The sequence below is a fragment of the Oncorhynchus clarkii genome, chromosome 30 (assembly GCF_045791955.1).
Source record: "Oncorhynchus clarkii lewisi isolate Uvic-CL-2024 chromosome 30, UVic_Ocla_1.0, whole genome shotgun sequence".
Lineage (NCBI taxonomy): Eukaryota > Metazoa > Chordata > Actinopteri > Salmoniformes > Salmonidae > Oncorhynchus > Oncorhynchus clarkii.
The window spans coordinates 11,708,460-11,736,446 of record NC_092176.1 but is presented as its reverse complement, the minus strand read 5'-3'; the positions used below and the strand labels follow the sequence as shown (position 1 = coordinate 11,736,446).

The window sequence follows — 27,987 nt, the reverse complement described above, 5'->3', positions numbered from 1 at the left end:
GAACAAAGGTTAAACGTGACTAATGTGAATACCAACATGATGCCATCAACTCACTGTGAACACCGTAGGATTAGTAGTACTTGTTTGGCATTTCACAGTATTTCTAAATGTAGAGTTGTAGTTTCTTGGTGGTTACTGTACACCTTAAACTAGCTCCTGGGCTAGACATGCCATTTTATCACCTGTTCTAATTTGCGTTCTCTTTAGATACCTATTACTTACTGAGTGAGTATCCAAAACACAATTGTATTTGCTCCCCTTTAGGATTTTCATCCTACTCAACACTGTCATTCCATCAAATCCAGAGTAAATTCAGGTTTTATCACTGGTGTGTTTACCACCGCTGTGGGTCCATCATGAAAAAATATCAAATTATTATCAGGGCATGTGTTGATAGGACAATGGATCTGGCCAAGCCCACATCTGCACTCTCCCACACAAGCCTTTCGCTTTCCTCATGCATGGGCTCGCTGTTATTCTTATTTTTCCTGGCACCGGCTGTGGCACCAGTAGTAACTGGCTCGTTTGTCGGTCTCTGTGTCAGAAGCGACAGGGCAGCCTCATGAGTACCCAGTACCGTCAAGTCATAGCCCCGGCCGTGTTCCTGCTACTGGGAATAGCAGGGATTCTACTGGTCGTCATCCCGATTGACGACGTGAGGGAACCTCCACAATTCATGGTAATAACGTTCGTTACCTTTTCTCATGTTTACGGGTGAGAAAATGAAAGTAGTTACCGTATTTGCATACACCTGTCGATGGGTGGTTTAGCCAATAATTTCACGACATAGTCTAGAGAAAATGAGAGAAAATAGCGTTAGGTCTAATGTGATAACAGTATTATATAATCTTACTTAATCATTGCAGGGACTGATCATTACACAGGTTGATTAATTAAAGCACCAGTTGGTGCCAACTGTTACAAATATAATATTGTATGTAGGCTATAGCCCTACAGCTGGCTTGTAGGACTGAAAAGCTGAAAATATGTTGGTTATAATGTTATGAAGGCATGCGATAATAGAGGCTAGGAAAACAGGACTATTTTTTGCTAACAACATAAGATATAATAGCATTTAGCCTACTATAATAACATTTGTAAACAATATTCTTGGTGTTTTTGCACTATGGGTTGGGTAGGTTACTTTCTAAATTTAATCAGTTAAGTTACTAGTTACCCAAACTCAGTAATGTAAAATGATTACGTTCAGTTACTTTAAGATTACTTTCCCCTTAACAGGTATTAGAAGAAGACAACATTTTGGATGCACCTACTTATTCAAGGGTTTTTCTTAATTTTTAAAATATTTTCTACATTGTAGAATAATAGTGAGGACATCAAAACTATGAAATAACACATATGGAATCATTGTTTGGGGTGGCAGGTGGCCTAGTGGTTAGAGTATTGGGCCAGTAACTGAAAGGTTGCGGGATCAAATCCCTGAGCTGACTAGGTATACATCTGTCGTTCTGCCCCTGAACAAGGCAATTTCCCTGGTAGGCCGTCTTGTAAATAAGAAGTTGTTCTTAACTGACTTCCCTAGTTCAATAAAGGTTACTTGTAGTAACCAAAAAAGTGATAAACATATCAAAATATATTTTAAATGTGAGATTCTTCAAAATAGCCACCCTTTACCTTGATGACAGCTTTGCACACTCTTTGCATTCTCTTAACCAGTTTGTTGGGAACGGATTACAGTTGCCTTTTTTTTTGTAATCCATTACATTACATGTAATCCATTACTCCCCAACTCTGGGGGTCACTGGGAAACCACCCAGGACTACAACTCAACTGTTATTCCAAAGTCTTTATCAGGGGTCCATTCACCAACTTGCTATTCCTCACAATTTAATCCGTGTTTTTTTTATCCACTGTTTGATTTGAATGTGGGTTTAATGTTGCTTTCCCTCTTAACACAAAGGAGCAGGGGGAACTCCTAAAGTGGTGATGAGGGTTCATTGCCGCAGGGTTCAGAGTTCTGCATTAGTGCATCACAATTGCAATTCATATCCAAGCTATTGTTTGTCAATTGAAGACTTATACTGAACAAAAATATAAAAGCAACATGCAACAATTTTAAAGATTTTACTGATATACAGGCCCTGATCTATGGATTTCACATGACTGGGAATAGAGATATGCATCTATTGGTCACAGATTCCTTAAAAAAAGGTAGGCGCGTGGATCAGTAAGTATCTGGTGTGACCACCATTTGCCTCATGCAGCGCGACACATGTCCTTCACATAGAGTTGATCAGGCTGTTCATTGTGGCCTGTGGAATGTTGTCCCATTCTTCTTCAATGGCTGTGCGAAGTTGCTGGATATTGGCGGGAACTGGAACACGTCGTACACGGGAACTGGAACACCCTTCATGTAACAAGACACCATACACACCCAAACATGCTCAATTGGTGATATGTCTCATGAGTATGCATTTCATTGAAGAACTGGGACATTTTCAGTTTCCAGGAATTGTGTACAGATCCTTGCGACACGGGGCCATGCATTATCATGTTGAAACATGAGATGATGGCGGTGATGAATGGCATGACAATGGGCCTCAGGATCTCATCACGGTATCTCTGTGCATTGAAATTGCCATTGATGAAATGCAATTCTGTTCATTGTCCGTAGCTTATGCCTGCCCATATCATAACCCCACCACCATGAGGCACTCTGTTCACAACATTGACATCAGCAAACCGCTTGCCCACACTACCCCATACACGCTGTCTGCCATCTGCCCGGTACAGTTGAAACCCGGGATTGATTTGTGAAGAGCACACTTCTCCAGCTTACCAGTGGTCATCGAAGGTGAGCATTTTCCCGCTGAAGTCAGTTACGATGCCGAGCGGCAGTCAAGTACAGATCATGGTGTGGGCGCAAGCATGCAGATGAGCTTCCCTGACACGGTTTCTGACAGTTTGTGCAGAAATTCTTTGGTTGTACAAACCCACAATTTCATCAGCTGTCTGGGTGGCGGGTCTGACGATCCCGCAGGTGAAGAAGACAGATGTGGAGGTCCTGGGCTGGCGTGGTTACACGTGGTCTACGGCTGTTAGGCCGGTTGGACGTACTGCCAAATTCACTAAAACAACATTGGAGGCTTCTTATGGTAATTTAATGTTAATTTCTCTATTTGGTAAATGCTCTGGTGTATATTTCTGCAGTCAGCATGCCTATTGCACACTCCCTCAACTTGAGACATCTGTGGCATTGTGTTGCACAACAAAACTGCACATTTTAGAGTGGCATTTTAAAGTCCCCAGCATAAGGTACACCTGTGTAATGATCATGCTGTTTAATCAGCTTCTTGATAATCAATCCACCTGACAGGTGTGGCATATCTTGGCACAGATATCTTGGCACAGCAGAAATGCTCACTAACAGGGATGTAAACAATTTTGTGCACAAAATTTGAGAGGAATAAGCTTTTTGTGCTTATGGAACATTTCGGGGTTCTTTTATTTTAGCTCATGAAACATGGGACCAACCCTTTACATGTTGTGTTTATATTTTTGTTCTGTGTATTTTATGCCTCATTCAGTAGAATACAATTCATTCTTGGAATCTGTAGAAACAATGCTCTCTAAAGCATCCCGAACCGGTTATATACAGTATATTACAAAGGCAATACAATAAACCACAAATGCAATATTATTTATACTATGGATATGCAAAATGTGGAGTTAAAAAGTTAGATCAAATTTAACAATTAAACGAAGACATGTCAGAGACAAACAGATACTGAAATTTGGAGATGAGTAAACCAGCATTTCTGCAATTTGGCAATGCAATGCACCTGGACTGCACACTTGTTCATATACAGATCTGCCTGACATGCAGTATCTTGCCTAATAAACCCAACCTCAGAGCATTCACTGGAAAACCTTTTTGAAATCAAGCCCAACTTCAAAGGGAAGCATAAAAGGAAGGGATGAAAGACCAGAAAATAAAGGGAAAGATGTAGAGAGAATAAAAGAAATGCATGCCTCTTTTATTCAGCAAATGTTCTATTGTCCCTTTTGGTTACTTTTATCCTTTCTTTCTTTCTGTCCTCATCAGTTACTTTGGTGACCTTTTGTGGGCCGTACTATTAATGAGAAACACATTTTGAAGGACCAGATGTTGGTCAGCGATACTTTGACTTTGCTGTGGGAACCTTTCACTGTGCAGGGGAAATAACACACATTTTGAAAATAAAAACACTGAAATGTCAACAGGTGTAAGATGTACAATACATTTAAAAAGTACTATAGTTTTGCCAGGTAAATTCTGAAACGTGTATTGCTAATTTACATTTAGTCTGTTTCTCTGACTTTTCCAACCGTCCTGTCTGTTTTAGTATGGAGTTGTCCTGGATGCTGGCTCGTCCCACACTGCCATGTACATCTACAAGTGGCCAGCTGATAAACAAAATGGCACTGGCATTGTCACTCAGCACAGCGAGTGCCATGTCAAGGGTAAGAGCGCTTTTGCTAATACATTATTAGGTATCAACCCCTAACACACCCACTAAAACTGAAGAGATTGCATGTGTTAATGTGACACACACAATATCCACCTCGCCTATTTCAGGGAAAGGTGGAGCTATTACCATATTTCTCATACCTATCCATTCCAAATCTACATGAAATGCCTAGGGTAAGGGCTAGTATTGGATTCCAGAACACTCCAGTGTTGGAGTGTTCTGGAAACTTTCACTTCTACTTACATTTTTCTCCAAAGGAATGAGGAATGACCGGTCAGAGACATTCATATTACAGAAGTGATTTTTCACAGTAATTATTTTTGTATAATTTCTGTTTAACTGAGTGGCCAGGTTCCTGTTTTTGTGCCATGTACGCTGTTTGCCCTCTACATTTCTTCCTCTAATACTAAAGTTTGGTTTCAGTTGAGCAGGTTACCATAGAAACACTTGTGAAATTGTATTCCATCCATTCAGATACATGTTCTCTCACGTGAAAGAAAAAAGGTCAGGCACAAGTCAAAATTGGCAGAAGTCATGTGCACTTCGTGGTATTTCTTGTCTGATTCCTATTGTATTCTACTCTATTATTTTCTGTTGTATACCTACCCAGGAGGAGGGGTATCCAGCTATGCAGGTGAGCGAGGGGGTGCAGGACGCAGTCTGGAACCCTGTCTGGATCAGGCTTTGAAAGACATCCCCAAATCCAGACACCACCTCACCCCATTGTATCTGGGAGCCACAGCGGGTATGAGGCTTCTGAAGTGAGTGGGCAACACACCATTAAATGTACTTTCAGATCAGATACACAGTGCAATAGCATCTTCCATTCATGGATTATTTGAGCTGTCACATTAGAATGACTAATGAATGGCTTTATACTTAATGTATGTTGGATAATGACAACATTTTGATAGGAACAGATCTAGACAATAATGTCTATTTCCTCTCTCTTTCCCACAGTATATCCAACCCCATAGAGTCAGAGAAGATACTAAAGGAAGTTGGCAGCAAGCTGCATACTTATCCTTTCGACTTCAGAGGGGCGACCATCTTGAGTGGACAGGAGGAGGGGGCATATGGCTGGGTCACTGTAAACTATCTGTTAGAGAACTTTATCAAGGTGAAGCTCCAGAGTCCACATCAGAGCCATTCAAGACAACTGAGGAATAAATGTTAAGCAGTGTTGGCAATGTAGATGAATAAGAAACATTGGTTTGTTTTTATTGTTTCTCAAGACCAACTGGCTGTCATTTAAATGTCCTTTTCATTCTTTCTTTTGTCACTTAGTATGGCTTTGCGGGGCATTGGCTTAGTCCTGGCAGAGATACAGTGGGTGCTCTGGACTTCGGAGGCGCCTCCACTCAGATTACCTTTGAGACTGCAGACGTGGTGGAGGACAAGAGTAACGTCATGGAGCTGCGTCTTTATGGTAGAGACTACCACCTATACACACAGAGCTTCCTGTGCTACGGCAGGGACCAGGTCTTACGCAGACTGCTGGCTCACTTGGTCAAGGTAACACACGTTCTCCTAAAACACAGTAGCATTACAAACATAGAATGATTGAGTGCATCACAAACCAAAGTGCATAATGATTGTAAAAACATAGATCAATGTTAGGCTCAAATATTGTATATCACAGGAGGTTGGTGGTACCTTATTTGGGGGTGAACGGGCTCGCTGTAATGGCTAGAGCGGAATCAGGGGAATGGTATCAAATACATCAAACACATGGTTTCAATGTATTTGATGCCATTCCATTTGCTCCGTTCCAGTCATTATTATGAGCCTTCCTCCCCTCAGCACCCTCCACTGCAACTTATATCCATTTATCATGAGGATATGTCTACAGAGGTATGTCTTTTGTCTCCTCTGTCTCTCAGAATCAAGGTGCTGGGCCCCATGTATCACACCCCTGCTATCCAGCAGGTTTCAATGTCTCCATGAAGTTGGACAAGGTGTTTGACTCCCCATGCACGGCAGACCAAATGCCCACTCCCTACAGCCCCCAGGACCCCCTGACGGTGATTGGAACTGGGCATTACCAGCACTGCCTGGGCAACATGTCCAAGATATTCTCCTTTGACAGGTGCTCTTTCTCCAAGTGCTCCTTTGATGGAGTCTTTCAGCCCAACGTCACTGGTAGCTTCATGGTGAGGAGGATCCCCTGCATGGAACGCACTTTAGGATCAATACATGGTTCACTGTCAGAATAGATCCCATGTTCTTTCAAATGTACACAGTATCCTAGTATTTAGTTCCAATGCATTCGGAAAGTATTCAGACCCCTTGACTTTTTCCATATTTTGTTACATTCGGGGGGCTCCCGAGTGGCGCAGCAGTCTAAGGCACTAATTCTTAGAGCAAGAGGCATCACTACCGTCCCTGTTTCAAATCCAGGCTGTATCCTATCTGGCCGCCCTCAGGGAGTCACATTGGCCGACGCACAATTGGCCAAGGTTTGGCCGGGGTACGCCATTATTGTAAATAAGAATTTGTTCTTAACTGACTTGCCTAGTTAATTAAATATAAATCATTACAGCCTATTTCTAAAATGGATTAAATCTTTTTTTCCCCTCATCAATCTACACACAATACTACATAATGACAAGGCAAAAACAGGTTTTTATAAATGTTTACACATTTATAAAAAACGTAAATATTACATTTACATAATTATTCAGACACTTTACTCAGTACTTTGTTGAAGCACCTTTGGCAGCTATTAAAGCATTGAGTTGTCTTGGGTATGACGCTACAAGCTTGGCACACCTGTATTTGGGGAGTTTCTCCCATTCTTCTCTGCAGATCCTCTCAAGCTCTGTCAGGTTGTATGGGGAGCGTTGCTGCATAGGGTTCAAGTCCGGGCTCTGGCTGGGCCACTGAAGGACAGTCAGAGACTTGTCCTGAATCCACTCCTGCAATGTCTTGGCTGTGTGCTTAGGGTTCCTGTCGTGTTGGAAGGTGAACCTTCACCTCAGTCTGAGGTCCTGAGCGCTCTGGAGTAGGTTTTCATTAAGGATCTCTCTGTACTTTTCTCCGTTCATCTTTCCCTTTCCCTGGTCTACCAGTCCCTGCCGCTGAAAAACATCCCCACAGCATGATGCTACCATGCTTCACTGTAAGGATGGTGCCAGGTTTCCTCCTGATGTGACACTTGGCATTCAGGCCAATGTGTTCAATCTTTGTTTCATCAGACCAGAGAATCTTGTTTGTCATGGTCTGAGAGTCCTTTAGGTGCCTTTTGGCAAACTCCAAGTGGGCTGTCATGTGCCTTTTACTAAGGAGTGGCTTCCGTCTGGCCACTCAACCATAAAAGCCTGATTGGTGGAGTGCTGCAGAGATGGTTGTCCTTCTGGAAGGTTCTCCCATCTCCACAGAGGAACTCTGAAACTCTGTCACAGTGACCATCGGGTTCTTGATCACCTCCCTGACCAAGGCCCTTCTCCCCCGATTCCTGGTGGTTCCAAACTCCTTCCATTTAAGAATGATGGAGGCCACTGTGTTTTTGGGACCTCCAATGCTGCAGATTTTTTGGGGTAACCTTCCCTAGATCTGTACCTTGACACAATCCTGTCTTGGAGCTCTATGGACAATTCATGGCTTGGTTTTTGCTCTGACATGCACTGTCAACTGTGGGACGTTCTTTAGACAGGTGTGTATCATTCAAAATCATGTCCAATCATTTTAATTTACCACACAGGACATCACAAGGATGATCAATGGAAACAGGATGCACCTGAGCTCAATTTGGAGTCTCATAGCAAAGGGTCTGAATACTTGTGTAAATAATTAATTTCTGTTTTTTATTTGAAATAAATTTGCACCATTTTTTTTCTTCATTTTTTTGCTTTGTCATTATGGGGTATTGTGTGTATATTGATGAGGAATTATTTTTATTTCATCCATTTTAGAATAAGGCTGTAACGTAACAGAATGTGGAAAATGTGTCTGAATACTTTCCGAATGCACTGTATGTACTTTGGTACAAGCTATTTAACAATAACATCTTTGATGTTAACATCATTGATTTCCTTTCAGGCAAGTATTTATTTGCTGACTTTTGGTCAGAACAATAGGGTTTTATGTTTTCATTCATAGGCTATGTCACTGTATGCCATTGCATGTAGACAAATCCCACAGCCGCATGAGATTAATTAGACAGGCTAATCCTCTGGGTATTGCTCTGATGTCAAGGGGCTGATTAAGCAATATGTTTTATTTTCCTCTCCACAGGCATTCTCTGCCTTCTTCTACACTCATGTCTTCCTGCAGCGCACCACTGGCATCACTGTAACATCCCCCACTCTACTGGAGGGAGCCACCCACACTGTCTGCAACATGGACTATCAGGAAGTACTGTACTGCTGGGCTCAGCTGACTGACTCAGGCTATTCTTAGACAATTTATCTATGTAATACACTTTCGTTGAAACAATGGTTTTCTCTTATTCTCACAACACTTAGAAAAAAAGGTGCTATCTAGAACCTAAAAGGGTTATTCGGCTGTCCTCATAGGAGAAACCTTTGAAGAACCCTGGTTCCAGGTGAAACACTTTTGGTTCCAGGTAGAACCCATTTGTGTTCCATGTAGAACCCTTTCCACAGAGGGTTTTACATGGAACCCAAAAGGGTTCTTCGTGGAAACAAAAAGGGTCCTTTGGGTACAGTCTAAGAACCCTTTTGGAGACCTTTTTTTTAAAGAGTGTACAGTGAATCTCTTATTACAGCAACTGAGTCAAATAGCATAAGAGGGTGGATGTTCTCCCAAATGTTGAATGCTGGGAAGAAAATATCTACTTAGGCTGTGAGAGTGAGCCTTAATTATGTTACCCGGAGGGTAGCAGGCACTGCACAGGATTATCATCTGAGTGAAAGGAGATCTAATAGTCAGGGAATTTAATTCCATTACCGGTATTTTGGATGTTTTCTGAGAACTTATGAAAATGTCCTGTTGATGTGTGTATCAAAGGAGGCAGGCGGGAGGAGCTATTGTAATGGCTGGAATTTTGTATTATTATTTATCGGGAGCCATTTGATTTTAGGGCTCCCGAGTGGCGCAGCGGTCTAAGGCAATGCATCTCAGTACTAGCGGCGTCACTACAGACACCCTGGTTGGAATCCAGGCTGTATCACAACCGGCCGTGATTGGGAGTCCCATAGGGCGGCGTACAATTGGCCCAGCATTGTCCGGGTTTAGCCCGGTGTAGGCCGTCATTGTATATAAGAAATTGTTCTTAACTGACTTGCCTAGTTAAATAAAGGTTACATTTAAAATAAAGGTTACATTTAAAACCGAAAGGTTGCTAGATCGAATCTCCGAGCTGACGAGGTAAAAATCTGTTGTTCTGCCCCTGAACAAGGCAGTTAACCCACTGTTCCTAGGCCGTCATTGTAAATAAGAACTTGTGCTTAACTGACTTGCCTGGTTAAATAAAAAATATTGGGGAGAGCCGTTGTGCTGTGAGGTGTTTTTTAAACCAGGTTTGCTGTTAATTTACGCTATATGAGATGGGAGTTCCATGCAATCATGGCATGTATAATACTGTACATTTAATTTAATTTGTTGTCTTGAATGGAATCAATGGAAACAAAGTGTTTAACTCCGTTCCATAGATTCCATTACAGCCTTTACAAAGATCCCATCCTCTTATAGCTCCTCTCACCAGAAAGTGAACAGAGGAATACTAATAATTCTATGAAATGAACATTGTCATCTTTTTCTAACCCCCCCTCCACATAAACAGATGCTAGAGAAGGCCCCAGACCAGAAGGGTCGTCTACAGGATTACTGTGCAGCCTCTGTCTTTATCCAGGTCCTCATGCTCCAAGGCTATGGCTTTGATGAGCTCTCCTTCCCTCGGATCTCTTTCCAGAGAAAGGTGAGCAGCAAAGTAAACCTTATGAATGTTTGAATCTATTTCAATTAGGGTTGCACGATATATCGGTGAACATATCGCAATCGGACAATATTAGCTAAAAATGCCTGGTAATGGGGATATACATAAATGGCATCAAAATAACGTTTTGGTCTGTGTGGTGCGTGTGTAACCTTTTATTTAACTAGGCAAGTCAGTTAAGAACAAATTCTTATTTACAATGACGGCCTACCCTGGCCAAACCCTGACGAAGCTGTGCCAATTGTGCGCCACCCTATGGGACTCCCAGTCACGGCCAGATGTGATAGATCCTGGATTCGAACCAGGGACTGTAGGGACGCCTCTTGCACTGAGATGCAGTGCCTTAGATCGCTGCGTCCATGTGTGTGTGTTAACAATTTAACTGTACTAGAATGCTTAAACGTCCGCTAAAATTTTAAATAACGTATATCGGTATCGGCCAAAAATGTCATATTGGTGCGTCACTAATTTCAATGCAATAAAAGCTATTTCCATATAGATGTTTAATGTACCCATTGACTACTGTATTGAATTTGGAGTCCAGTTATGGTTTGATTTTCTTATTTTGTGCAGGCGGGAGACACCTCTATTGGCTGGGCCCTGGGTTACATGCTGAGTCTGAGCAGTCTGTTGCCAGGGGAGAGCATGGGACTGAGGAAGGCTCTGCGCCCCGAGGCCTGGGCTGGTCTCATCTTCCTCTTTGTCTTCCTCATCCTCATTGTGTCTGGATATCTTCTACTGAAGACCTGCCAAAAGAAGGACAGTGATAGCATCATCTAAGGTCTTCAAAGCACCATTTGGTTACTGTTCTCCCCAAACAGAATTATGCACTTATCAGTCCTAGAGTTTGTCATTCCAATGTCACATATTTTAGAGGAGGCTACAGGAGAACAGTGTATATCCAAATTTACAAAGAGATATTTCATTTGAAGTCAGATGTATTGTTGACCATTTATATTACATTTTGTACAAGTGTTTGACATTTGGTAACGTTTAAGTGATTTAATGTCATGTACTGTAATTCCAAACCATTCTATCTCGAGTACACGTTTTATAATCAAGGAAACTGAGGATAGATTTGTAGTAGCCTATATGCAGGTATGTGCGAGGTTACATTTAAGTGCTTACAATGCTGTAATGCAAGTTAGCCATCTGAATTCATGAATTGTTTTTTTGTGCGGTTGTTAGACTGTGTTAACTCAGGACTCTGTTGTTTGTGTGTGTCATTATTTGCTAGCATGTCATAACATTTTAAATGAGTTACATTTATTGCTTTTTCCTTGTTGATAATCTGTCATTTTGACAGACCGTACCAAAGCAAGACTAAAAAGAAAAGGGAACCAAAATAATAAAAATCTATGAAAACCACAACTTATTATGTATTCTCTGGCTGATGTGACCTCAATGAGTAGTCATGGTGGTCATATCAATGTTTTGACATTGCGGTGACAGCTAAACATTTTGCTTTATTAAAAAAAAACATTTTTAATTGGAAAATCACTTCATAGAGTCCTTGAGACTTAGATAGTCTTGATTCATGTCCCTGTTGACTGTTCCTAATTCATGTTGTATTCTTGAAATGGTTGACGAAATCCGGGTTCCAATATGTCATTCTATGGAGAAGCGGAAATAATTGCGTTTCGGATTGTTTGTGCACATCGGCCTCTTTACTGGGTGCACTGCTTGCATGAATCGTGCGTCATTAGCTAAAAAATAAATTATCGAACTTGTAGTCATTCGTTTACGAATATATTGCATTATTCGCCCTATGTTTCTTTAATTAAATGTATGTGTAGTTATAGCGTACACAATTGAAAATGTTTGCGGGCCTACCTGAACTTGGGATATCCAATGGCGAGGATCTAAAAGAAACACTGACTAACTGCACAGAGCCTCTGAAAGCCATTGACCAGTTTCAGGTAAGCTAAGTAGCTTTAGCTAACCACAGCTAAACATGATGATACTAGCGGATCTGCAAAGTGGTTCAAGCTATGCGTTGTGTACATTATTGACCATAATTATAATTTAAGTGGGTAGTTAACGTACCGCTGTCATTTAAACAACGTTAGTCCAATAGTCTTGCACTAAAATAGCCGTACGTTACTCCTACTATATTTCAAGTATTATCAACTATTTGTTGACGAATTGGCTCTAGCTGCCAAATACTCTACTAAAGGTGAATCGGTTCTCAATTGCGGTATGGTTCTAGAAACAAAGCCCTCTACTTTCATAGCCGGTTTTAACACCGTTGCAGCTAACATAATGTTTCAGTGACAACAAAGCAAAGGCAGTATAGCCTTTAGATAGGTGGGTTAGCTGACGTCACAAAAACGATGTGGACACTTCAATGGGGCAGAAGTCCGCGAGTAGTTGTGATTCTGGATGGCCAGATAACGTTAGCTACCAACAATGAAACGGCCATGTAGGGACTCGTTTCATCTTGTTCATGATACCATGTCTTGTTTTGAGATATTTCATGTCAATATGTAAAAAAAAATCCAATAGCTAGCTAACCAGCAACTGTAACGATGTATGAGACACGTGCAGATGTAAACTATATTTCGTCTCATATGTTGTCGTTTTTTTTTTTTTTTTACATGTGAACAATCTAAACCAGTCCCATAGTTGCCAAAATAAAATATTCCTCAACTGCTTGCCGTCGACTCCCATTTCTGGGTCTCAAGCTTCGATTCCGCTAGGTATTGACTCCTACGATTCAGTATTTTTGCAATGGAGGAAACTTTGACGTAGTCTATCTACTACGAGAACACAAACGTGCATCGTTCACAGCAAAGAAAGGGCAAGAGAGGACAGGGTTGCCAGGTCCAGTGTTGTCAATTAGCGACTTTGTTGCTATATTTAGCGAGTATTCAGACCCCTCTAGCGATACATGTTCAAAAAAGCGACTAGCGACTTTTTCTGGTGTTATTGGAGACTCGACACGAAAGCACGTATCGTTCTCAACGAGCAGAGGGTGGGGCCCCGCCTCCCGCTGTAAAAGCACCAGTCTCAACGTCCACAGTGAAGAGGCGACTCCTGGATCCTGGCCTTCTAGGCAGAGTTGCAAAGAAAAAGCCCTATCAGACTGGCGAATAAAAATAAAAGATTAAGATGGGCAAAAGAACAGACACTGGATAGGGGATTTCTGCCTAGAAGGCCAGCATCCCGGAGTCTCCTCTTCACTGTTGACGATTATTTTTATTTATCCGTTATTTTACCAGGTAAATTGACTGAGAACACGTTCTCATTTGCAGCAACGACCTTGGGAATAGTTATAGGGAAAAGGAGGGGGATGAAAGAGCAAATTGTAAACTGGGGATTATTAGGTGATCTTGATGGTTTGAGGGCCAGATTGGGAATTTAGCCAGGACACCGGGGTTAACACCCCTACTGGTATGATGCGACTGGTGTTTTGCAGGTACTAAACTCAGGAAAAAAAGAAACATCCTCTCACTGTCAACTGCGTTTATTTTCAGCAAAAGTAATGTGTAAATATTTGTATGAACATAACAAGATTCAACAACTGAAACATAAACATAACAAGTTCTATAGATCTATGACTAACATAAATGGAATAATGTGTCCCTGAACAAAGGGGGGGTCAAAATCAAAGTAACAGTCAATATCTGGTGTGGTCTCCAGTTGCATTAAGTGCTGCAGTGCATCTCCTCCTCATGGACTGCACCAGATTTGCCTGTTTTTGCTGTGAGATGTTACCCCACTCTTCCACCAAGGCACCTGCAAGTTCCCAGACATTTCTGGGGGGGAATGGCCCTAGCCCTCTCCCTCCGACACAACAGGTCCCAGATGTGCTCAATTGGATTGAGATCCGGGTTCTTCGCTGGCCATGGCAGAACACTGACATTCCTGTCTTGCAGGAAATCGCACACAGAACGAGCAGTATGGCTGGTGGCATTGTCATGCTGGAGGGTCATGTCAGGATGAGCCTGCAGGAAGGATACCACGTGAGGGAGGAGGATGTCTTCCCTGTAACGCACAGCATTGAGATTGCCTGCAATAACAAGAAGCACAGTCCAAAACATGTCTGCAGCATTGAAGCTCTCAAGAACACAGTGGCCTCCATTTTTCTTAAATGGAAGAAGTTCCAGTGAGCAATCAGGGGAGAAGAGCCTTCCTTGGTCAGGGAGGTGACCAAGAACCAGATGGTCACTCTGACAGAGCTTCAGAGTTTCTCTGTGGAGATGGGAGAACCTTCCTGAAGGACAACCTTCTCTGCAGCATTCCACCAATCAGTCCTTTATGGTAGAGTGGCCAGACGGAAGCCACTCATCAGTAAAAGGCACATGACAGCCCGCTTGATGAAACCAAGATTTAACTCTTTGGCCTGAATGCCAAGCATCACGTCTGGAGAAAACCCGACACCATCCTTACGGTGAAGCATGGTGGTGGCTGCATCATGCTGTGGGGGACGTTTTTCAGCAGCAGGCACTGGGAGACTAGTCAGGATCGAGGGAAAGATGAACGGAGCAAAGTACAGAGAGATCCTTGATGAAAACCTGCTCATGACCTCAGACTGAGTCGAAGGTTCACCTTCAAACAGGACAACGACCCTAAGCACACAGCCAAGACAACTGAAGGGTGGCTTCGGGACAAGTCTCTGAATGTCCTTCAGTGGCCCAGCCAGATCCTGGACTTAAACCTGATCGAACATCTCTGGAGAGACCTGAACATAGCTGTTCAGCGACGCTCCCCATCCAACCTGACAGAGCCTGAGAGGATCTGCAGAGAAGAATGAGAGAAACTCCTCATAGAGGTGTGCAAAGCTTGTAGCGTCATACTCAAGAAGAGCTGTAATTGCTGCCAAAGGTGCTTCAACAAAGTACTGAATAAAGGGTGTGAATTTTTTATGTAAATGTAATGTGTGTGTGTGTGTATGAATGTATATACAGTGCCTTGCGAAAGTATTCGGCCCCCTTGAACTTTGCAACCTTTTGCCACATTTCAGGCTTCAAACATAAAGATATAAAACTGTCTTTTTTTGTGAAGAATCAACAACAAGTGGGACACAATCATGAAGTGGAACGACATTTATTGGATATTTCAAACTTTTTTAACAAATCAAAAACTGAAAAATTGGGCGTGCAAAATTATTCAGCCCCTTTACTTTCAGTGCAGCAAACTCTCTCCAGAAGTTCAGTGAGGATCTCTGAATGATCCAATGTTGACCTAAATGACTAATGATGATAAATACAATCCACCTGTGTGTAATCAAGTCTCCGTATAAATGCACCTGCACTGTGATAGTCTCAGAGGTCCGTCAAAAGCGCAGAGAGCATCATGAAGAACAAGGAACACACCAGGCAACCACTCAAAATGTACTGCCACTACTTTAACAAGAATCTGAAGAATGTCACTGAAGTGTTCTCCTTGTCTCACCACCGAGATACTGTTGTGAAGAAGTTTAAAGCCGGATTTGGATACAAAAAGATTTCCCAAGCTTTAAACATCCCAAGGAGCACTGTGCAAGCGATAATATTGAAATGGAAGGAGTATCAGACCACTGCAAATCTACCAAGACCTGGCCGTCCCTCTAAACTTTCAGCTCATACAAGGAGAAGACTGATCAGAGATGCAGCCAAGAGGCCCATGATCACTCTGGATGAACTGCAGAGATCTACAGCTGAGGTGGGAGACTCTGTCCATAGGACAACAATCAGTCGTATATTGCACAAATCTGGCCTTTATGGAAGAGTGGCAAGAAGAAAGCCATTTCTTAAAGATATCCATAAAAAGTGTTGTTTAAAGTTTGCCACAAGCCACCTGGGAGACACACCAAACATGTGGAAGAAGGTGCTCTGGTCAGATGAAACCAAAATGGAACTTTTTGGCAACAATGCAAAACGTTATGTTTGGCGTAAAAGCAACACAGCTGAACACACCATCCCCACTGTCAAACATGGTGGTGGCAGCATCATGGTTTGGGCCTGCTTTTCTTCAGCAGGGACAGGGAAGATGGTTAAAATTGATGGGAAGATGGATGGAGCCAAATACAGGACCATTCTGGAAGAAAACCTGATGGAGTCTGAAAAAGACCTGAGACTGGGACAGAGATTTGTCTTCCAACAAGACAATGATCCAAAACATAAAGCAAAATCTACAATGGAATGGTTCAAAAATAAACATATCCAGGTGTTAGAATGGCCAAGTCAAAGTCCAGACCTGAATCCAATCGAGAATCTGTGGAAAGAACTGAAAACTGCTGTTCACAAATGCTCTCCATCCAACCTCACTGAGCTCGAGCTGTTTTGCAAGGAGGAATGGGAAAAAATTTCAGTCTCTCGATGTGCAAAACTGATAGAGACATACCCCATACCCCGACTTACAGCTGTAATCGCAGCAAAAGGTGGCGCTACAAAGTATTAACTTAAGGGGGCTGAATAATTTTGCACGCCCAATTTTTCAGTTTTTGATTTGTTAAAAAAGTTTGAAATATCCAATAAATGTCGTTCCACTTCATGATTGTGTCCCACTTGTTGTTGATTCTTCACAAAAAAATACAGTTTTATATCTTTATGTTTGAAGCCTGAAATGTGGCAAAAGGTCGCAAAGTTCAAGGGGGCCGAATATTTTTGCAAGGCACTGTATGTGTGTGTGTATATATATATATATATATATATATATATATATACATACACACACATTACATTTACATAAAGAATTCACACCCTTTATGCAGTACTTTGTTGATTGTATGTATGTATGTATGTGTATGTATATATATATATATATATATATATATATATATATATATATATATATATATATACATACACACACACACACACACATTCACACACATTTGAATATTTTTTTATTGAGTAATGCAATGGCGGCCGCTGTGCAACTTAGAAATAGCCCATAAAATGCCACCCGTGACCAATACATTTTCACCCACGTCTTTGTTTTCAAAGTAGCACAATTTGACAGAAAATAACCTGGCTAGCTAGCTATGTGCTAACAACAAAGGTAGCTAGCTAACGTTAACTAATGTTATTTGAATGACGAGACCTATGCTCACTAACCACTTAACTCATAATTATTGTTACTAATTAACACAACATTTAGATTGATCCTCTTTCTCTACTTAGCAACCTCCCCGAGTATGAATTACAATAAAATATCACTGCTTCGATTTATCAAATGAATAACACCACTATTTCACTGCATTGATTATTATCTTACCGCCGGTCTGATAATGTGTTTGCAGACAGAAAATGGCATTTTGTTGCCAACTCTTCAGTCAGCTCTTCCCTTCCTGGACCTTCACGGGACTCCTCGGTTGGAGTTTCACCAGTCGGTCTTTGACGAGCTTCGTGACAAGTTGATGGAGCGAGTCGCCACTATCGCAGAAGGCAAGGATGAGGAACGGTGCGACATCTCTTTACATATGTATAGCTGGCTAATAGTTAGCTAGTAAACACCAGGTCTGTATAGCGAAATCATCCGTTTAAACCGTTGTACATGTTTGACATGATTGATTGTTTGTGTATTCCACCTCCCTCTACAGTTATGGTAAACTTGAAGAGCTTCTAGAGAAGAGTTTTCCACTGGTGAAGATGCCCTCCATTCAGCCAGTGGTCATGCAGGTTCTGAAACATCTTCCAAAGGTAAGTCTCTGTCTTCCCACCATACTTTTAGTGAATGCACCTTTTAACCCGCAATGCAGATCTTTTCTATTTATAGTTGTTTGCACCTGCCATTGGCCATGTTTTCTCTCTTCAAAACACTGGTATCCTATCACAGCTCAGTATTTGAAATGTATTTCCTGACTGACTTGCTATGAACAGGTTCCAGAGAAAAAGCTGAAGCTTGTGATGGCTGATAAGGAACTGTATAAGGTCTGTGCTGTTGAGGTGAAGAGGCAGATCTGGCAGGACAACCAGGCTCTCTTCGGGGATGAGGTTTCGCCCCTGCTCAAGCAGTATATTGTGGAGAAGGAGGCAGCACTTTTCAGCAGTGATCTCTCTATTCTGCACAACTTCTTCAGCCCCTCCCCCAAAGCAAGACGCCAAGGAGAGGTGAGCCACCCGAGTACATCTGGACCTTTTCATTGCCTTTTGATTCCCAATAGATTTAGTTCACATTCCAGTAAGGATTTGTTTTGATTAGGACCAGGAGCCTGTTATAAAAAATAGTTTTTACTAGTCAATCAACCTTTTGTCTATGAACTCCGAAGAGAGTTGGGTGTGTTTGAGGTGTGGTGGAAATTCTAACAGATTGAGAGAGACTTGGTCATTTCTTCAAACAATCATCTTTATTCAGTATCAATTAATTATTGCAATAATGAGGCTGGTTGACCCCCCCCCCCCCCCCCCCCCACCCTTGAGTGTTGGATCGAGTAACCTAACCTTTACTCAAATGCACAGTACTATATATAGCTGACTCTAACAATGCTCAGCCATGGTTGGTTCAATCCCCCTCATGCAGACCAAGGAGCATCATAAGGCACTCTGGGTTCATCCTGTTGTTATCTGCACGTGGGTTGTTGTCTTAACCACACCCTGGCTTAGTCTCCCAGATGCAAAAATGATTTAGAGACAATGAGGAATTGTTCTAAACTCCTCCTGGCTATCTCTATCTCGGTTACACCCACCACGTCTTGTCTATGTAATGTGGTCTTTAACTCATTTGTCAGCTCAAGCCATCTCTAGTGACCATACGCCCAGATTAGCTGCAGGGAACTAGAGTGGAACCCATGAATACGCAGACACTAACAGCACAGAAATGTCTTCCTATTTGAGAAGTATTAATTGCTAACTATTAATATCAAATCAGGTAAATATGTAATTTTTCTCTCACAGAGGCTAACCCTTTTTCTGTTTCATGTACAGGTAGTCTTGAAGTTGACCCAGATGATTGGGAAGAATGTGAAACTGTATGACATGGTACTTCAGTTCCTGCGAACCCTCTTCCTGCGTACACGTAACGTCCACTATTGCACCCTGCGTGCAGAGCTGCTCATGTCCCTCCATGACCTGGACATCAGTGAGATCTGTTCAGTAGACCCCTGCCACAAGGTATGCTCAATTCCTAGGAAAGAGACACTGCAACTAATCTGAGTTGCCTTCTTCTGTAGGCAAACTGAAACAGAAATCGTATTGATTTCAAAAAGCATGCAAATACGGTGGTGAATGTTCTGCATGCTGATGCAGAGTGCCGTATTTATGTATTTCTTGGCAGTTCACCTGGTGCTTGGATGCCTGTATCCGTGAGAAGTTTGTGGATGCCAAGCGAGCCCGGGAATTGCAAGGTTTTCTGGATGGAGTGAAGAAAGGACAGGAGCAAGTACTTGGGTGAGAAAAGAAGAGTGGAGGAAATGTGATTGAACATGGCTTATGATTGTAGGATTCATAAAAAGATGTGACAAATGTTGTGGGTCTTCTTGGTTTCCAGGGACCTGTCCATGATCCTGTGCGACCCATTTGCCTGTAACACCCTGGTTTTGAGTACGGTCCGAAACTTGCAAGAATTGCTCAGCCAGGACGCTCTACCCAGAGTAAGACGTTCAATGTTGTCTTTTGTGGTCTTAATGTTCTTTCTATCCATTTCTATATTCTGTCAATGCTATGGGGAAACCTACTGCCACTACTGAAGAGAGATATTTCTGTGGGAATGAACAGGACAGTCCAGACCTGATGCTGCTGCTTAGAATGCTGTCTCTTGGACAAGGGGCTTGGGATATGATTGACAGCCAAGTCTTTAAAGAGCCCAGATTGGTATGTATTCACTTCTTGTTTCCACTAGTATTATTTTATAATCATGTGTTTTTCTTCAGTGAGTTAACGAGTGTAATATATTTCTTATGCGCTACACAGTAACAATAGTTTGACTCACAGAGCTGGAAAATAACCTCTTTACAATTACCACTGCTAGATGGCGTAGATGTGACGTAACCAGCCAGGGCAGAGACTCATCCTATTTGATTCGTTCCCCCTCAGGAACTGGAGGTTGTAACCCGTTTTCTACCAGCCGTGTTGTCAGTAGTTGTGGACGACTACACCTTCACCGTAGAACAGAAGCTCCCCAGTGAGGAGAAGACCTCCCTCACTTATCCCACAGCCCTGCCTGATGCCTTCAACAAGTAAGCACTGGGATGGGCTGTCAGACAGGGGATGGGGTTAGAATGGAACATGTTACTTTGGCTCTAATTAAATGTTTTATAAAAATATAGAATGTAAAACACGTCGTATTGATATTCAAAAATATACATGTATTTATTTTATTTAACCTTTATTTTACTAGGAAAGTCAGTTAGGAACAAATTCTTATTTACAATGATGGCTTAGGAACAGTGGGTTAACTGCCTTGTTCAGGGGCAGAACGACCAATTTTTTTTCCCCTTGTCAGCTCGGGGTTTTGATCTAGCAACCTTTCGGTTACTGGCCCAACACTCTAACCACTTTGCTACCTGCCGCCTCCATGTGAATTTAAATTGTCAATATTATGTGCGGTGCACATGAGAGCTTTATGTTTAATGCGTTTCAATGAGAAGCCTCTGATTTAAAGTGAGTTCTCCTCTGCCCTAGGTACCTGCAGGAGAACAGGGTGGCATGTGAGATAGGTCTGTACTACACACTCCACATTGCCAAGCAGAGGAACAAGAATGCCTTACAACGGTTACTTCCCGCTTTGGGTAGGTTCTGCACTTGTTTTGCCACAGGTTAATAATAGAAGGAAATAAATACTGTTTGTGTATTGTTGTTATCCTGGCTCTCAAATTTTTTTTCATTTAACTGCAGTGGAGACCCACAACGAAATGGCCTTTGGGGACATATTCCTGCACCTCCTGACAGGGCACCTCACCTTGCTCTCTGATGAGTTTGGGACTGAAGAGTTCTGCTCTGCCGTGTTTGATGGCTTTCTCCTCGCCTCTTTCTCCAGGTCGGTCTTGTCATGGGACGTACAGGAGATTACTGCAAATATTGCATTTGAAACTGATGGAAATCTTACTGCACATTTATGAAATCTGTGACATTGAAGTAGAATACTGTACTCACAATAGGCAAAAAAAACAGCTATAGATTTCTCAATAATGGCTGATGCAAAAAAGGCTTTCGACCGTCTTGAATGGACTTTTCTATTCAAAACATTGGAAGCTTTCAACTTTTCATCTGAAGTAACACATTTTTTATTTAAAAAAATATACAAAATGTGTATAAATGTCCTAAAGCGAAAATATATTTAAAATAATACATTATCTGATGGAATTGCTTTAGAAAGGAACACAATACAGGGATGTCCTTCCTCACCTTCCTGTTTCACTGGTAATTGAACCTCTTGTAGAAAGAATTAGACAGGACCCAAACATAACCGGTACTTGTAAACATTAATATAAATAATATTGCAGATGGTCTACTGATATACCTGACCAATATTGCCCCCTTTTCAAAAAATATTTGCAGAATACAAAAAGAATCTCAGGATATAAAATGAACGTGGGAAGAAAATGAAATGGCAATAGGAAGAAAATAAAACTTAAGATCTACAGCAATCCTTTAAGTATACCACAAAAAAATATGAAACGCTTAGGATCCTTAATGAGTGACAACAAAGTATATGAACGTCATTCCATTACTCAACAATATGAAAGCAGATCTAATTAAAATGAATAATCTTCCCATAAATCTTACAGATAGAGTAAACCTCTTTAGAATTGCATGGCTGACAAAGTTTCAAAAAATGTATTTTCGGTAATACTAATTACCCCACTGAAGACATTCTCTTTTAAAAAGTATACTTGGTCATAAGACTTTACAGTGCATTTGCAAAGTATTCAGATCCCTTGTCTTTCCCACATTTTTGTTACGTTACAGCCTTATTGTAAAATCACAAAGGAAAACCTGATTATTATACATTTTTGCCTAATGTATTAAACATTTAAAAACGGACATATAATTTACATAAGTATTCAGACCCTTTACTCAGTACTTTGTTGAAGCACCTTCTTGTAGCAATTACAGCCTCAAGTCTTCTTGTGTATGACGCTACAAGCATGGCACACCTGTATTTGGGGAGTTTCTCCCATTCTTCTCTGCAGATCCTCTCAAGCTCTGTCAGGTTGGATGGGGAGCGTCACTGCACAGCTATTTTCAGGTCCGGGCTCTGGCTGGGCCACTCAGGGACATTCAGATTTGTCCCGAAGCCACTCCTGCGTTGTCTTTGCTGTGTGCTTTGGGTCGTTGTCCTGTTGGAAGGTGAACCTTCACCTTTGCTCCGTTCATCTTTCCTTCGATCCTGACTGGTCTCCCAGTCCCTGCCGCTGAAAAACATCCCCACAGCATGATGCTGCCACCACCAGGTTTCAGGATTCTTCCAGATGTGACACTTGGCATTCAGGCAAAATAGTTCAATCTTTGTTTCATCAGACCAGAGAATCTTGTTTCTTATCGCTTATCGAGAGTTCTTTAGGTGCCTTTGGCCAAACTCCAAGCGGGTTATCATGCCTTTTACTGAGGAGCGACTTCCATCTGGCCACATTACCATAAAGGCCTGATTGGTGGAGTGCTGCAGAGATGGTTGTCTTTCTAGAATAATCTCCACAGAGGAGCTCTGTCAGTGTGACCATCGGGTTCCCTTTTTACCTATTTTGTTACGTTACAGCCTAATTTTTAAATGTATTAAATTAAAAAAACATTTTTTTATCAATCTACACACAATACACCATAATGACAACGCAAAAACAGATGTATTTTTTGTGTGCAAATTTATACAAATTGCATCCTGTTTCCATTGATCATCCTTCAGATGTTTTTACAACTTGATTAGAGTCCACTTGTGGTAAATTCAAATGATTGGACATGACTTGGAAAGGCACACCTTTCTATATAAGGTCCAACAGTGGACGTCAGAGCAAAAACCAAGCCATGAATTGTCCGACTTCAACTGCATGTATGTATGTATGTATAGTTGAAGTCAGAAGTTTACATACACCTTAGCCAAATACATTTAAACAAAAATGTTGACAATTCCTGACATTGAATCCAAGTAAAAATGCCCTGTTTTAGGTCCGTTTGGATCACCACTTTATTTTAAGAATGTGAAATGTCAGAATAATAGTAGAGAGAACGATTTATTTGAGTGTACATACACTGAATTATTATTTGGTAGTATTGCCTTTAAATTGTTTAACTTGGGTCAAACGTGTTGGGTAGCCTTCTACAAGCTTCCCACAGTAAGATGGGTGAATTTTGGCCCATTCCTCCTGACAGAGCTGGTGTAACTGAGTCAGGTTTGTAGGCCTCCTTGCTCGCACACGCTTTTTCAGTTCTTCCCACATATTTCTATAGGATTGAGCCCAGGGCTTTGTGATGGCCATTCCAATACCTTAACTTTGTTGTCCTTAAGCCATTTTGCCACTTTGGAAGTATGCTTGGAGTCATTGTTCATTTGGAAGACCCATTTGTGACTAAGCTTTAACTTCCTGACTGATGTCTTGAGATGTTGCTTCAATATATCCACATAATTTTCTTTCCTCATCATACCATCTATTTTGTGAAGTACACCAGTCCCTCCTGTAGCAAAGCACCCCCACAACATGATGCTGCAACCCCCGTGCTTCACGGTTGGGATGGTGTTCTTCAGCTTGCAAGCCCCCCCCTTTTTTCCTCCAAACATAATGATGGTCATTATGGCCAAACAGTTCTATTTTTGTTTCATCAGACCAGAGGACATTTCTCCAAAAAGTACCATCTTTGTCCCCATGTGCAGTTGCAACCCGTAGTCTGGCTTTTTTATGGCGGTTTTGGAGCAGTGGCTTCTTCCTTGCTGAGCGGCAATTCAGGTTATGTTGATATAGGACTCGTTTTACTGGGGCTATAGATACTTTTATACCCGTTTCCTCCAGCATCTTCACAAGGTCCTTTGCTGTTGTTCTAGGATTGATTTGCACTTTTTGCATCAAAGTACGTTCATCTCTAGGAGGCAGAACGCGTCTCCTTCCTGAGCGGTATGACGGCTGCGTGATCTCATGGTGTTTATACTTGCGTACTATTGTTTGTACAGATGAACGCCGTTTGGAAATTGCTCCCAATGATGAACCAGACTTGTGGAGGTCTACCATTTTTTTTTCTGAGGTCTTGGCTGATTTCTTTTGATTTTCCAATGATGTCATCATCAGCACTTAGTTTGAAGGTAGGCCTTGAAATACATCCACAGGTACACCTCCAATTGACTCAAATGATGTCAATTAGCCTACCAGAAGCTTCTAAAGCCATGACATCATTTTCTGGAATTTTCCAAGCTGTTCAAAGGCACAGTCAACTTAGTGTATGTAACTTCTGACCGACTGGAATTGTGATACAGTGAATTATAAGTGAAATAATCTGTCTGTAAACAATTGTTGGAAAAATGACTTGTTTCATGCACAAAGTAGATGTCCTAACTGACTTGCCAAAACTATAGTGAGTTAACAAGAAATTTGTGGAGTGGTTGAAAAACAAGTTATAATGACTCCAACCTAAGTGTATGTAAACTTCCGACTTCAACTGTGTGTGTATATGTATATATGTGTATGTGTGTGTATATGTATATATATATATATATATATATATATTAATGAATGACTGACTGAATACAGCACTTCCTATACAAATGGTTACATATTTTGCCTTATCTCATGAAACCCATAACTCCCTGACATATATTTTTGTGTATTCCAGCAAAGAGAATGTCCACAGACACACCCTACGCCTGTTGCTTCACCTTCACCACAAAGTGTTGCCATCTTGTGTGGAGACCTTACTGAAAACCCTGGAACCCCCAAAACAGGTGGGCAAGCTGCCATTTGGATTTATTTTTTTTGTAGCTTGAAACAGGTTCCGAACAATGCATGTCATTGAGACATCTGATTAACTTATGATGTAATCCTGCATTTTCCGCATGAGAACATTATATTAACCGCATAAGCTCAGTGATTGAGGTTAGATTCATATTTCTAGTATGTGGCTCACACTAGGTGTTGTGTATTTTTATTCATGTTTTACTCCACCTGTGGCTTGTACTGTAACTAAAGTCAGCATTTTTCTGGTTATGTCACAAAGTCAGGGACATAGGAAACTCCTGGCCCTATGACGTAGCTACTGTATTTCCATATTCCTCATTCTCTGTCCGCTGTGCTTGTCTGGTGTCTATAGAGCAGTGACCAGGTGAAGGAGTTGTACACCCAGCTGACAGAGAAACTGGAGGCCCAAAAGAAGAGTCCTGCCCAGCCAGACGAAGCCCCCTCTCTTGACCTGGGGCTCCATCCTGTTACAGTGCCCACGACAGCCTCCACTCCAACCACACCACTTTGAGAGGAGGAGGTAGGACGCATCGAAAGAAACAAACCTAGTGGTTTGAAAAAAGGACGCTGATATTACATGTAGAATTGAGGTCGGCTCATGAAAACGTAAAAAAAAAAAACGGCATAATGAACATTACAATATGCAATTTCCTCTATGGTGACTATGGTCAAGGTTTAGTTTGTTTTCTAATGCTTGGTTATTTTTTTAAAGGTATTTTTAAGGAATGGGGCTGTCCCACTTCTTTTGTAATTTGTTTTGCTTTATTGAAGAGATGGTAAAGTGTATGAAGACGGAGGCTGGACCAAACGGGCCACAGTGCTTGTTTTATTTTAAAGCGGTCTATTTTTAAGCAGTCTTCCAGCTTTACAAATTTAATTCGATGGCAGTTATTACTTTTATTAATATGTAGTCTTGCTGAATTATTGTTCGAAGTATGTTTTAATATGTACTGTAGCTATCTATCTAGACTGAATGTCAATGTGTGTAGGCCTACTGTTGTTTGGTTTGTGTCAGTGGTGAAACAAGCTGTAAATAAAATCATTATTTAGAAATTAAGTCCCCAAATATTTTCAAACATTAAAGTTGCCAAGGGAAGCAATTTGACTAGTACTGGAATTAAGTAATCATACATACAGTACCAGTCAAAAGTTTGGAAACACCTACTCATTCAAGAGTTTCTTTATTTTGACTATTTTCTACGTTGTAGAATAATAGGAAAGACATCAACACTATGAAATGACACGTACAGTGGGGAGAACAAGTATTTGACACACTGCCGATTTTGCAGGTTTTCCTACTTACATAGCATGTAGAGGTCTGTAATTTTTATCATAGGTACACTTCAACTGTGAGAGATGGAATCTAAAACGAAAATCACATTGTATGATTTTTAGTAATTCATTTGCATCCTTATGAAGCTAGCTGAGAGAATTCCAAGTGTGTGCAAAGCTGTCAAGGCAAAGGGTGACTACTTTGAAGAATCTAAAATATATTTTGAATTAACACTTTTTTTGGTTACTACATGATTTCATATGTGTTATTTCATAGTTTTGATGTCTTCACTATTATTCTACAATGTAGAAAATATAAAAAATAAAGAAAAAACCTTGAAGGAGTAGGTGTGTGTGTGTGTGTGTTGAAGTTTATATACACCTTGGCCAAATACATTTAAACTCAGTTTTTCACAATTCCTGACATTTAATCCTGGTAAAAAATCCCTGTCTTAGGTCAGTTAGGATCACCATTTTTATTTTAAGAATGTGAAATGTCAGAATAATAGTAGAGAATTATTTATTTCAGCTTTTATTTCTTTCATCACATTCCCAGTCAGTCAGAAGTTTACACACACTCAATTAGTATTTGGTAGCATTGCCTTTAAATTGTTTAACTTGGGACAAATATGTTGGGTAGCCTTCCACAAGCTTCCCACAATATGTTGGGGAAATTTTGGCCCATTCCTTCTGACAGAGCTGGTGAAACTGAGTTTTGTAAGTCTCCTTGCTCACATACACTTTTTCAGTTCTTCCCACACATTTTCTATAGGATTGAGCCCGGTGCAGAGTTGTTTACAACCCTACGGTGCTTCACCGTAGGGTTGGTGCCAGGTTTCCTCCAGACGTGACGCTTGCCATTCAGGCCAAAGAGTTCAATCTTGGTTTCATCAGACCAGAGAATCTTGTTTCTTTTGGTCTGAGAGTTCTTTAGTTGCCTTTTGGGAAAACTCCAAGTGGGCTGTCATGTGTCTTTTTTTAAATTGGCTTCCGCCTGGACACTACCATGAAGGCCTGATTGATGGAGTGCTGCAGAGATGGTTGTCCTTCTGGAAGGTTCTCCCATCTCCACAGAGGAGCTCTGTCAGTGACCATCAGGTTCTTGGTCACCTCCTAGGCCCTTCTCCCACGATTGCTCAGTTTGGCTGGGCGGCCAGCTCTAGGAAGACTCTTGGTGGTTCCAAGTTTCTTCCATTTAAGAATGATGGAGGCCACTGTGTTCTTTGAGACCTTCAATGCTGCAGAAATGTTTTGGTACCCTTCCCCAGATCTGTGGCTCGACACAATCCTGTCTCTGAGCTCTACGGACAATTCCTTCGACCTCATGGCTTTGTTTTTGCTCTGACATGCACTGGCAAATGTGGGCTTATATGGACAGGTGTGTGCCTTTCCAAATTCTTAAAAAAAAACGTTTTTTAAATACATTTGCAGATATGTCTAAACCTGTTTTCACATTGTCATTATGGGGTGTTGTGTGTAGATTTGCTGAAGATTTGAAATCAAATGTAATCCAATTTAGAATACAGCTGTAACGTAACAAAATG

At 41.3% G+C, this 27,987-nt stretch overlaps 2 protein-coding genes across 3 annotated transcripts; both read left to right on the top strand.

The window, feature by feature from the left end:
- The first annotated feature begins 445 nt into the window (after window positions 1-445).
- LOC139389881 (ectonucleoside triphosphate diphosphohydrolase 2-like) lies at window positions 446-12,148 on the top strand. The gene is made up of 9 exons (XM_071136893.1): window positions 446-679; window positions 4,347-4,464; window positions 5,083-5,233; window positions 5,433-5,592; window positions 5,760-5,987; window positions 6,356-6,625; window positions 8,709-8,828; window positions 10,219-10,353; window positions 10,945-12,148. Exons 1-9 carry the CDS (start codon window positions 458-460, stop codon window positions 11,149-11,151), a joined length of 1,611 nt encoding a protein of 536 aa, XP_070992994.1. The 5' UTR covers window positions 446-457; the 3' UTR covers window positions 11,152-12,148.
- Window positions 12,041-27,987, top strand: LOC139389878 (negative elongation factor B-like). Of its 2 annotated transcripts, none has more exons than XM_071136888.1 (13): window positions 12,041-12,290; window positions 17,600-17,760; window positions 17,900-17,999; window positions 18,180-18,410; window positions 19,224-19,409; window positions 19,573-19,685; window positions 19,786-19,888; window positions 20,013-20,108; window positions 20,331-20,473; window positions 20,919-21,025; window positions 21,132-21,273; window positions 25,050-25,158; window positions 25,524-27,987. In XM_071136888.1, exons 1-13 carry the CDS (start codon window positions 12,189-12,191, stop codon window positions 25,680-25,682), a joined length of 1,752 nt encoding a protein of 583 aa, XP_070992989.1. In that variant the 5' UTR covers window positions 12,041-12,188; the 3' UTR covers window positions 25,683-27,987. The 2 variants fall into 2 exon arrangements, with proteins under 2 accessions (XP_070992989.1, XP_070992990.1); XM_071136889.1 differs by having other exon boundaries at window positions 12,061-12,290; window positions 17,600-17,816; window positions 25,524-27,838.

Coding starts and splice junctions, on each gene's coding strand:
- LOC139389881 (XM_071136893.1), top strand. CDS start 458: ATGCATGGGCTCGCTGTTATTCTTATTTTTCCTGGCACCGGCTGTGGC. Junction 5,234..5,432: donor GCGGGTATGAGGCTTCTGAA/GTGAGTGGGCAA, acceptor TCTTTCCCACAG/TATATCCAACCCCATAGAGT. Junction 8,829..10,218: donor GCAACATGGACTATCAGGAA/GTACTGTACTGC, acceptor CCACATAAACAG/ATGCTAGAGAAGGCCCCAGA.
- LOC139389878 (XM_071136888.1), top strand. CDS start 12,189: ATGTTTGCGGGCCTACCTGAACTTGGGATATCCAATGGCGAGGATCTA. Junction 12,291..17,599: donor AAGCCATTGACCAGTTTCAG/GTAAGCTAAGTA, acceptor ATGTGTTTGCAG/ACAGAAAATGGCATTTTGTT. Junction 18,000..18,179: donor TTCTGAAACATCTTCCAAAG/GTAAGTCTCTGT, acceptor TGCTATGAACAG/GTTCCAGAGAAAAAGCTGAA.